General features: G+C 45.2%; 1 protein-coding gene across 6 annotated transcripts in view; it reads right to left on the bottom strand.

Annotated features, from left to right (window-relative positions):
- Nucleotides 1-12,500, bottom strand: part of cux1a (cut-like homeobox 1a) — a 191,226-nt gene that overhangs the window by 79,224 nt on the left and 99,502 nt on the right. For 5 of the 6 annotated variants that reach the window (XM_037546964.1, XM_037546967.1, XM_037546968.1 and 2 more), the window contains exon 4: nucleotides 907-985. In XM_037546964.1, the coding sequence (XP_037402861.1) occupies nucleotides 907-985 (79 nt within the window). Of the gene's footprint in view, nucleotides 1-906; nucleotides 986-12,500 lie in introns of those variants that run through there. The other variant, XM_037546969.1, reaches the window with a different exon arrangement.

The raw sequence follows: 12,500 nt of genomic DNA, 5'->3' as shown, positions 1-12,500 counted from the left end.
TTAAGGACAGCGTGAGCACCTGAGCCGAGAGGGAACGAGAGCAGATTGCTCCGCCTCCCAGCGTGGCTGCCCGGGTCAAACGTGAGGCAAATTAAAGTCTGTGGGAACGGAGGCGGCGCCCATGGAATGAGGCTTGGGAGTCGCATGTCATCCCCCACTCACTTGTGGTTAATTGTCCCTCGGAGTTCAGGCCCCACCTTCCTGCCGGCTCTCGCGGCCGGCATCGGGTCTTTAATAGGCTGGAAATTTTCTTTCATTACACTGTACTGGTTGATTTGTATTACTTGACAAATGAAAAGGATTTATTTATTTACTTATTTATTTCCCTGAATCAGCGGTAAATTTCCAGGTGCTATGTGGGTGGGGGATGACAGGGGGCTCCACTGTTGCTATGATTTTTCTTGCCGACTGTATTTCCTGTTACACTGGAGCTTTACCTTAAAAATAAAACTGATCACATAAAAAGAAACGTTCTGATCTTCTGTTACTTGTTCCTGCTTTTTGTAATAGCTTGTTACTTGTTGTTGCAGTTAAACAACCTTGATATCTGAGAGTGCTGCGGACCCCTCAGCCCCCCCACACACCCCCGCCCCCACATCCCTAACAGTATTCTTTATTCGTGCAGCTCAGTTCAGGTTAGAGTGCAGTTAGGAAACTCTGAATACTCACACTGCTGTAACCAAACACCGTCTGCTTTCAGTCTGAGTGTGTGTGTGTGTGTGTGTGTGTGGGTGGGTGTAAAGCTGGTGAAGTCATTACAGCAGTGTGTGTGTAAAAGGACACTGGAGACATAAGCCTCATAAATATGACTGATGTGTTTACAGTGTTTCTGCTCCATTCAAACATTACAGCAGTGTGTGTGTGTGTGTGTGTGTGTGTGTGAGAGAGAGAGAGAGAGATACACACCTGGGACATCGATTAATCTCTTATACACACTGAGGAACGCTGCCTCCGACTCCTTACTCCTCTTACACAGAGCGTCAATCTGTAACAGAGAAAACACACCAACATGAACAACACACATCACTCGTGCTGTAGCCCAGACCACTGCAGTCGAGTCCGAGTCAAGACACTAGAGTCGAGTCTGAGCCCAGACCACTGCAGTCGAGTCCGAGTCAAGACACTAGAGTCGAGTCTGAGCCCAGACCACTGCAGTCGAGTCCGAGTCAAGACACTAGAGTCGAGTCTGAGCCCAGACCACTGCAGTCGAGTCCGAGTCAAGACACTAGAGTCAAGTCTGAGCCCAGACCACTGCAGTCGAGTCCGAGTCAAGACACTAGAGTCGAGTCTGAGCCCAGACCACTGCAGTCGAGTCCGAGTCAAGACACTAGAGTCGAGTCTGAGCCCAGACCACTGCAGTCGAGTCCGAGTCAAGACACTAGTCGAGTCTGAGCCCAGACCACTGCAGTCGAGTCCGAGTCAAGACACTAGAGTCGAGTCTGAGCCCAGACCACTGCAGTCGAGTCCGAGTCAAGACACTAGAGTCGAGTCTGAGCCCAGACCACTGCAGTCGAGTCCGAGTCAAGACACTAGAGTCAAGTCTGAGCCCAGACCACTGCAGTCGAGTCCGAGTCAAGACACTAGAGTCAAGTCTGAGCCCAGACCACTGCAGTCGGGTCCGAGTCAAGACACTAGAGTCGAGTCTGAGCCCAGACCACTGCAGTCGAGTCCGAGTCAAGACACTAGAGTCGAGTCTGAGCCCAGACCACTGCAGTCGGGTCCGAGTCAAGACACTAGAGTCGAGTCTGAGCCCAGACCACTGCAGTCGAGTCCGAGTCAAGACACTAGAGTCGAGTCTGAGCCCAGACCACTGCAGTCCAGTCCGAGTCAAGACACTAGAGTCAAGTCTGAGCCCAGACCACTGCAGTCGGGTCCGAGTCAAGACACTAGAGTCGAGTCTGAGCCCAGACCACTGCAGTCGAGTCCGAGTCAAGACACTAGAGTCGAGTCTGAGCCCAGACCACTGCAGTCCAGTCCGAGTGAAGTCTGAGCCCAGACCACTGCAGTCGAGTCCGAGTCAAGATACTAGAGTCGAGTCTGAGCCCAGACCACTGCAGTCGAGTCCGAGTCAAGACACTAGAGTCGAGTCTGAGCCCAGACCACTGCAGTTGAGTCCGAGTCAAGACACTAGAGTCGAGTCTGAGCCCAGACCACTGCAGTCCAGTCCGAGTGAAGTCTGAGCCCAGACCACTGCAGTCGAGTCCGAGTCAAGATACTAGAGTCGAGTCTGAGCCCAGACCACTGCAGTCGAGTCCGAGTCAAGACACTAGAGTGGAGTCTGAGCCCAGACCACTGCAGGTGAGTCAGAGTCAAGACACTAAAGTCGAGTCTGAGTCCAGACCACTGCAGTCGAGTCCGAGTCAAGACACTACAGTCGAGTCTGAGCCAAGACTACTGCAGTCGAGTCCGAGTCAAGACACTACAGTCGAGTCTGAGCCAAGACTACTGCAGTCGAGTCCGAGTCAAGCCACTACAGTCGAGTCTGAGCCAAGACCACTACATGAGTCCAAGTCAAGACACCAGAGTCAAAACTGAGTCAAGATCCTAGAGTCAAGCCTAAGTTAAGACAGTAGAATTGAGTTTGAGTCAAGAACCTAGAGTCAAGCCTAAGTTAAGACACTAGAGTCGCATCTGAGTCAAGCCCACTAGAGTTGAGTCTGAATAAAACCAGGACACAGAGTCCAAGTCAAGAACAAGACAAAAATACTTGAGTCTGATTCAAGATTGAAACCTGGACACGTTGAGTCTGAGCCAAGAACGAGACTGGGACACATCAAGTACAAGTCAAGAACGAGACAAGGACACATTAAGTCAAGAGTCAGAAATGAGACCTGGACACATTGAATCTGAGTCAAGAATGAGACCTGGACACATTGAGTCTGAGTCAAGAACGAGACAAGGACACATTAAGTCAAGAGTCAGAAATGAGACCTGGACACATTGAGTCTGAGTCAAGAACGAGACAAGGACACATTAAGTCAAGAGTCAGAAATGAGACCTGGACACATTGAGTCTGAGTCAAGAACAAGACCTGGACACGTTGAGTCTGAGTCAAGAACGAGACAAGAACACATTAAGTCAAGAGTCAGAAATGAGACCTGGACACATCAAATACAAGTCAGGAACGAGGCAGAGACACACGGAGTCAGAGTCAGACGTACAGTCAGGGATCTATAGATATGGCGAGGCTGAGGAGTTACAGGGTTAATGTGTTTATTTTTATTGATGTTTAATTTTCTGACAGCAGCCTAATCTCGGTTTCCCTGAGTGTCTCTCTCGCTCTGAGAGGGTTACAGTCTGTAAATCTAGCGCTGCGTAGAACCGAACGCAGGTTCTCTTCTGTCTGATTTAGATTTGGCTCTGCTGACCCCTTTTAAAAGCCCCGTCTGACCCCAACCGACGCTGGACGGAAACATCTGCTGTGCTGGAGGAATAGAGGCTTTTTATTTCATAGATCTCCTGTAATCCCTCACACAGGGAGCTGATCAGGATGCTTCGGATACGGGCACTACAGCAGCGCTGAAGCGCTCAATAAACCGACAGAGCCGGGCAAGAGTCTGGACACACCGGCCCTCGTTATCGCTAACGAGCAGTGAACAATGCTTAAACCGTTGACTGTGATAAAGAAATGCACTCGTTAACTTTATTAAAATATAAAGAGCCAGTTTTCAAAACCAGGACAGTGAAATAAAAGCTGTTACAATCTAAACTGAAAAAACATCGGCATGAAGCTGCTGAACTGTTTCCATGTCAATCCTTATATAGCCAGCAGATGGCGCTGCATTTGAGTTTAGCATTGCTGAACTGCGGAAGAAAATATCTCAAATTTATTTAAACTGTAAAAGTAAAAACAACACTATGGCTACCTGAAACTAAACTGAAAACAAAAAAAATGTAAAGAAAAAAATTTTAATTTCTAAGCAATACATGCATTCTTTACAGTTTACATGCATTCTTTACAGTTTACAAACATTCTTTACAGTTTACAAACATTCTTTACAGTTTACAAACATTCTTTATAGTTTACATGCATTCTTTACAGTTTACTTGCATTCTTTAGAGTTTACATGCATTCTTTATAGTTTACATGCATTCTTTACAGTTTACATGCATTCTTTACAGTTTTCAGTTTAGTTTCAGGTAGCTCTTAGATCTTAGTTTGGATTTAGTTTTTTAAGTTTTATTTAGTTTTAATTTATTTTCAGTTTGACTTGTGTAGTGTGGAGAACATTTTTTCAGAAAGCACTCTAAAGCAGCGCCATCTGCTGGCTATATAAGGTTTGAAATGGAAAGAATTCACCAGCTTTCGTGCTAAAATCTTTTTAAGCAATATTTTTCACTTTTGTCAGTAATCTAATCAACACATTTATATGCACTTAATCAGATAATGGGGAAACGCCAGGTCTACAGGAGTCAGACAGTAATACAATAATGGGGAAACTCCAGGTCTACAGGAGTCAGACAGTAATCAGATAATGGGGAAACTCCAGGTCTACAGGAGTCAGACAGTAATCAGATAATGGGGAAACTCCAGGTCTACATGAGTCAGACAGTAATCAGATAATGGGGAAACGCCAGGTCTACAGGAGTCAGACAGTAATCAGATAATGGGGAAACTCCAGGTCTACAGGAGTCAGACAGTAATCAGATAATGGGGAAACTCCAGGTCTACACGAGTCAGACAGTAATCAGATAATGGGGAAACTCCAGGTCTACAGGAGTCAGACAGTAATCAGATAATGGAGAAACTCCAGGTCTACAGGAGTCAGACAGTAATCAGATAATGGGGAAACTCCAGGTCTACATGAGTCAGACAGTAATCAGATAATGGGGAAACTCCAGGTCTACATGAGACAGACAGTAATCAGATAATGGGGAAACTCCAGGTCTACAGGAGTCAGACAGTAATCAGATAATGGGGAAACTCCAGGTCTACAGGAGTCAGACAGTAATCAGATAATGGGGAAACTCCAGGTCTACAGGAGTCAGACAGTAATCAGATAATGGGGAAACTCCAGGTCTACATGAGTCAGACAGTAATCAGATAATGGGGAAACGCCAGGTCTACAGGAGTCAGACAGTAATACAATAATGGGGAAACTCCAGGTCTACAGGAGTCAGACAGTAATCAGATAATGGGGAAACTCCAGGTCTACAGGAGTCAGACAGTAATCAGATAATGGGGAAACGCCAGGTCTACAGGAGTCAGACAGTAATCAGATAATGGAGAAACTCCAGGTCTACAGGAGTCAGACAGTAATCAGATAATGGGGAAACTCCAGGTCTACATGAGTCAGACAGTAATCAGATAACAGGGAAACTCCAGGGCTACAGGAGTCAGACAGTAATCAGATAATGGGGAAACTCCAGGTCTACATGAGTCAAACAGTAATAGGATAGTGGGGAAACTCCAGGTCTACAGGAGTCAGACAGTAATCAGATAATGGGGAAACTTCAGGTCTACATGAGTCAGACAGTAATCAGATAATGGGGAAACGCCAGGTCTACAGGAGTCAGACAGTAATCAGATAATGGGGAAACTCCAGGTCTACAGGAGTCAGACAGTAATCAGATAATGGGGAAACTCCAGGTCTACATGAGTCAGACAGTAATCAGATAATGGGGAAACGCCAGGTCTACAGGAGTCAGACAGTAATACAATAATGGGGAAACTCCAGGTCTACATGAGTCAGACAGTAATCAGATAATGGGGAAACTCCAGGTCTACAGGAGTCAGACAGTAATCAGATAATGGGGAAACGCCAGGTCTACAGGAGTTAGACAGTAATACAATAATGGGGAAACTCCAGGTCTACATGAGTCAGACAGTAATCAGATAACGGGGAAACTCCAGGTCTACAGGAGTCAGACAATAATCAGATAATGGGGAAACTCCAGGTCTACAGGAGTCAGACAGTAATCAGATAATGGGGAAACGCCAGGTCTACAGGAGTCAGACAGTAATCAGATAATGGGGAAACTCCAGGTCTACAGGAGTCAGACAGTAATCAGATAATGGGGAAACTCCCGGTCTACATGAGTCAGACAGTAATCAGATAATGGAGAAACTCCAGGTCTACAGGAGTCAGACAGTAATCAGATAATGGGAAACTCCAGGTCTACAGGAGTCAGACAGTAATACAATAATGGGGAAACTCCAGGTCTACAGGAGTCAGACAGTAATACAATAATGGGGAAACTCCAGGTCTACAGGAGTCAGACAGTAATCAGATAATGAGGAAACTCCAGGTCTACAGGAGTCAGACAGTAATCAGATAATGGGGAAACTCCAGGTCTACATGAGTCAGACAGTAATCAGATAATGGAGAAACTCCAGGTCTACATGAGTCAGACAGTAATCAGATAATGGGGAAACTCCAGGTCTACAGGAGTCAGACAGTAATCAGATAATGGGGAAACTCCAGGTCTACAGGAGTCAGACAGTAATACAATAATGGGGAAACTCCAGGTCTACAGGAGTCAGACAGTAATACAATAATGGGGAAACTCCAGGTCTACAGGAGTCAGACAGTAATCAGATAATGGGGAAACTCCAGGTCTACATGAGTCAGACAGTAATAGGATAGTGAGGAAACTCCAGGTCTACAGGAGTCAGACAGTAATCAGATAATGGGGAAACTCCAGGTCTACATGAGTCAGACAGTAATCAGATAATGGGGAAACTCCAGGTCTACATGAGTCAGACAGTAATCAGATAATGGGGAAACTCCAGGTCTACAGGAGTCAGACAGTAATACAATAATGGGGAAACTCCAGGTCTACAGGAGTCAGACAGTAATCAGATAATGGGGGAAACGCCAGGTCTACAGGAGTCAGACAGTAATACAATAATGGGGAAACTCCAGGTCTACAGGAGTCAGACAGTAATCAGATAATGGGGGAAACGCCAGGTCTACAGGAGTCAGACAGTAATACAATAATGGGGAAACTCCAGGTCTACAGGAGTCAGACAGTAATACAATAATGGGGAAACTCCAGGTCTACAGGAGTCAGACAGTAATCAGATAATGGGGAAACTCCAGGTCTACAGGAGTCAGACAGTAATACAATAATGGGGAAACTCCAGGTCTACAGGAGTCAGACAGTAATCAGATAATGGGGAAACTCCAGGTCTACAGGAGTCAGACAGTAATCAGATAATGGGGAAACACCAGGTCTACATGAGTCAGACAGTAATAGGATAGTGGGGAAACTCCAGGTCTACAGGAGTCAGACAGTAATCAGATAATGGGGAAACTCCAGGTCTACAGGAGTCAGACAGTAATCAGATAATGGGGAAACTCCAGGTCTACAGGAGTCAGACAGTAATCAGACAATGGGGAAACTCCAGGTCTACAGGAGTCAGACAGTAATCAGATAATGGGGAAACTCCAGGTCTACAGGAGTCAGACAGTAATCAGATAATGGGAAACTCCAGGTCTACATGAGTCAGACAGTAATAGGATAGTGGGGAAACTCCAGGTCTACAGGAGTCAGACAGTAATCAGATAATGGGGAAACTCCAGGTCTACAGGAGTCAGACAGTAATCAGATAATGGAGAAACTCCAGGTCTACAGGAGTCAGTCAGTAATCAGATAATGGGGAAACTCCAGGTCTACAGGAGTCAGACAGTAATCAGGTAATGGGGAAACTCCAGGTCTACAGGAGTCAGACAGTAATCAGATAATGGGGAAACTCCAGGTCTACAGGAGTCAGACAGTAATCAGATAATGGGGAAACTCCAGGTCTACAGGAGTCAGACAGTAATCAGATAATGGGGAAACTCCAGGTCTACAGGAGTCAGACAGTAATCAGATAATGGGGAAACTCCAGGTCTACAGGAGTCAGACAGTAATCAGATAATGGGGAAACTCCAGGTCTACAGGAGTCAGACAGTAATCAGATAATGGGGAAACTCCAGGTCTACAGGAGTCAGACAGTAATACAATAATGGGGAAACTCCAGGTCTACAGGAGTCAGACAGTAATCAGATAATGTGGAAACTCCAGGTCTACAGGAGTCAGACAGTAATCAGATAATGGGGAAACTCCAGGTCTACATGAGTCAGACAGTAATCAGATAATGGGGAAACTCCAGGTCTACAGGAGTCAGACAGTAATCAGATTTCTGCTTCACAACCAGCCGATATCAGAAATCAGAAAGAAATCATAGTGAGAGTTTACAGCACTGAGAAATCTGATTACTGAGCTCAAATCCAGCCTCTTTATCAGATTTCTAGATCAGATTTCTAGACCTTACTCAGATCTGAGAAATTAAAAAATTTACATGACCATTTGAATAATCAGACACAGTAACTACAGAAATCTGATAATGATCTGATTATTAAGTGCCTGTAAACACACTCTATAATAACCCTGCTACCCAAAGGCCTTTCATTTCCTCATTTTACAGCAATTATGACATCAAAACTATGAAATAGCACATACAGAATAACACAGTGACCGCGTTCATGAGGATCGGATCAGCATAAATAATAAAAATCGAACTTTTAATTCCATTAACAGATGTTCCAGGAGCGACTCGTTTGGACATCTGAAGGTTTTATTATGACAGTGATGACACTCTGAGGCAGAGGATGATGATGATGATGAAGAGCTCTGGCGCCGCTGGAGAAAGAATTCTGCAGAACCAGCACAAAGCCGGACTCAACTGGGCCACAACTAACAAACTGGGTCAAACCTGAGGGAACAGAAAGAGCCGAGACGACCGGTCCCGCTGGAGCAGAGCTGGAGAAACACAGCAGTGGAAGGTTCTGCCTCCTGCATTAGTCCTGTATTTTTATCATACGGCTGCTGACGACAACAAGCCCTTCCAGAGAGGACGGATTTGTTCTCTCTCGTTATTTTTCTGTTCTGTTTATTTTTATTATTTTAGTTTACGAACTCATCTAGCAGTTTTAAAGACATCAGCACTGTTTAAACTCTGGATTGAGGTACACAGTTGTGTAAAATTAAGTTACTTTTTAAATTAGAAACGTTTTGAATTTGAATGTGTATGAAAGGTGCTGGATACAATTTCTGGATGTACGATTTTTGTGCAGTCATTGTTAAATTACATGCTTTTTTCAAGTTCATTAACAACACCCTAACAACCACCTGGGATATCATAGCAACCACACAGCAACACCTTAGCAACCACCTGAGATGCTGTAGTAACAACCTGAAATACCACTGCAACCTCATAGAAACACTTAAGCAACTATCTGAGATGCCGTAGTAACAACCTAAAATGCCATAGCAACCACATAGCAACATTCTAGCAACCACCTGATTGGTCAGAATTACTGCTACTGAGCGCTCTGGTTGGTGAGTAGAGCAGCTCATCGGCTGCTCACGCTCACAGACTTCATGAACGTACATGAGGGACCATTTTAAACTCCTTTAACTCGAGTTTAAAAGCTCTTAAAAATAATAGCAGTGTTAAAATGTGTTATGCTGTTCTGTGTTCAGAACATGAATGTATTTGTTTATATTAAAAATGTTTAATCTATAAACTACGATTTTACTCAAATTGGACTCGCTCGGGAGCGCCCCCTAGTGTTCGAGAAACCCAGAAAACATTACAGAGTGGGAATTCTCATTTCTGCAAGTTCTCTGTACCCAACCACCTAATCCACCTAACGGTCAGCCGTGGCGTCGAGATAATGCTGGGTCAAATTTACGCCGCCAAAAAAGTCACTAAGAATCAAAAGGTTATCAGTGACGCTTTCGGTTAAACCTCAGGCCTCGGTATCGTCAGCCAACCGATACGTCAGTGGGGCCCCACAACACAGTCCTCTGCTTCTGCTTTGCTTCCCATGCAATCCTGCTTTTCCTCAAGCTGCTCCAGAACCACTTGCGCTAACGCCGCGTAGCGTTCCCCACGGGCAGCAGCCCCACACAGACGCAATCTGGTCCGAATCAAGCGTTTCTGTCGGGGCGCGCTGAACCCTTGTACTGTTTACCCTCGCGCGAGTGTTGTGTGTTTGGTCCTACAGCAGCGGAACATCAAATAAAAGCTGTAAATCTGCTGGCCTGCTGCAGCTGATGGATGGAACAGGGCAGCCGCCACCGAAAACATCCAACACATCCAGCATGTAACAGAGTTCTCACTCCTATGGGAAAGAAACTAAACATTTTCAGATGTTCCTCGCCGGAAAACATCTGGACGGGCCCAGACGCCGGCCAAGTTCAGCAGCAGCAGTCGTCTCACAGATGGAGCAATTAAACTCTCTCTCTCTCTCTCTCTCTCTCTCTCTCTCTGTCTCTCTCTCTCTCTCTCTCTCTCTCTCTCTCTCTCTCTCTCCCTCTCTCTCTATCTCTTCCTCTCTCTCTCTCTCTCTCTCTCTCTCTCTCTCTCTCTCTCTCTCTCTTATGCTCTCTCTCTCTCTCTCTCTCTCTCTTTTCCTCTCGCTCTCTCTCTCTTATGCTCTCTCTCTCTGTCTCTCTCTCTCTCTCTCTCTCTCTCATGCTCTCTCTCTCTCTCTCTCTCTCTCATTACTCTCTCATTTCTCTCATTACTCTCTCTCTCTCTCTCTCTCTCTCTCTCTCTCTCTCTGTCTCTCTCTCTCTTCCTCTCTCTCTCTCTCTCTCTCTCTCTCTCTGTCTCTCTCTCTCTTCCTCTCTCTCTCTCTCTCTGTCTCTCTCTCTCTCTCTTATGCTCTCTCTCTCTCTCTCTGTCTCTCTGTCTCTCTCTCTCTCTCTCTCTCTCTCTCTCTCTCTTCCTCTCTCTCTCTCTCTCTCTCTCTCTCTGTGTCTCTCTCTCTCTCTCTGTCTCTCTCTCTCTCTCTCTCTCTCTCTCTGTCTCTCTCTCTCATCCTCTCGGTCCCTTCTCTCTCTCTCTCTCTCTCTCTCTCTCTCTCTCTCTCTCTTATGCTCTCTCTCTCTCTCTCTCTCTCTCTCTCTCTCTTGGCGGAGCTCCCCATCCGCCCACGAGTTCCAGTAGGAACCGTAGTTGAATTCAAAGTTCTGTTGCTGTTCAGACAGAACTCTGCCAGGAGGTCGAGCAGGCGGCCGCTGGGGAGCCGTATCCAGTTACGCCAGCTGATCGCAGCCCCTGTTTGAGTTTATGAGCTAATAAATTTTAAAGTAACGTAGTTTCAACGCAGCATTAAGTTATAACTTAAAATTTACACCTACACACCATTAGGATCGCCGTAAACATAACGACTGGATTTGGAGAACGTTCCGCAAACGTTCCAGTCAAACGTGGCTGTTTAAATTTGCCATTAAAGCTGTATGGACTGTAATCAGTGTAGACTTTACTGAAAAAAAGTGAGCTCCGGCCACGCGAGCTGATTGGTCGAGAGGCGTTCTAACTGTGCCGTCATCATAACATCACAGGTTTATCTCTCCACTGAGACGCCGTTGCTAAGCAACGACTCTGACAGCTGTAGGAGGCGCTCGAGCCATTTGAACCTTTCTACTTCTGACTTTGCCACAAACAGAAAACACACACTTAAGACCACATCTGACCGACAGCCGATTTGGTCCGACTCTGAAGACGAGACGACACTAAACTCCCAAACTGTCGTCGCCACTGAGCAGCTTTTCAGTCGGCAGCTGTGACAGACACTAATACACACACACACATGCACACAAATACACACAGACACTAATACACACACACACACATATACACTAATACACACACACATGCACACAAATACACACAGACACTAATACACACACACACACACACACATATACCCTAATACACACACACTAATACACAAATACACACAGACACTAATACACACACACACACACACATGCACACAAATACACACAGACACTAATACACACACACACATATACCCTAATACACACACACACTAATACACAAATACACACAGACACTAATACACACACACATGTACACAAATACACACAAACACTAATACACACACACACATATACCCTAATACACACACACACACACTAATACACAAATACACACAGACACTAATACACACACACATGCACACAAATACACAGACACTAATACACACACACACACACACACACACATATACCCTAATACACACACACACAAATACACAAATACACACAGACACTAATACACACACACACATATACACTAATACACACACACACGCACACAAATACACACAGACACTAATACACACACACACGCACACAAATACACACAACACTAATACACACACACACACACACATATACCCTAATACACACACACACACACACTAATACACAAATACACACAGACACTAATACACACACACGCACACAAATACACAGACACTAATACACACACACACACATATACACTAATACACACACTAACACACACAGACACTAATACACACACACACACATATACACTAATACACACACACACGCACACAAATACACACAGACACTAATACACACACACACGCACACAAATACACACAACACTAATACACACACACACACACACATATACCCTAATACACACACACACACACACTAATACA

This window comes from Pygocentrus nattereri, chromosome 18 (genome assembly GCF_015220715.1).
Source record: "Pygocentrus nattereri isolate fPygNat1 chromosome 18, fPygNat1.pri, whole genome shotgun sequence".
In the NCBI taxonomy this organism is placed as follows: Eukaryota; Metazoa; Chordata; class Actinopteri; order Characiformes; family Serrasalmidae; genus Pygocentrus; species Pygocentrus nattereri.
This window is presented reverse-complemented; position numbering and strand designations above follow the sequence as displayed.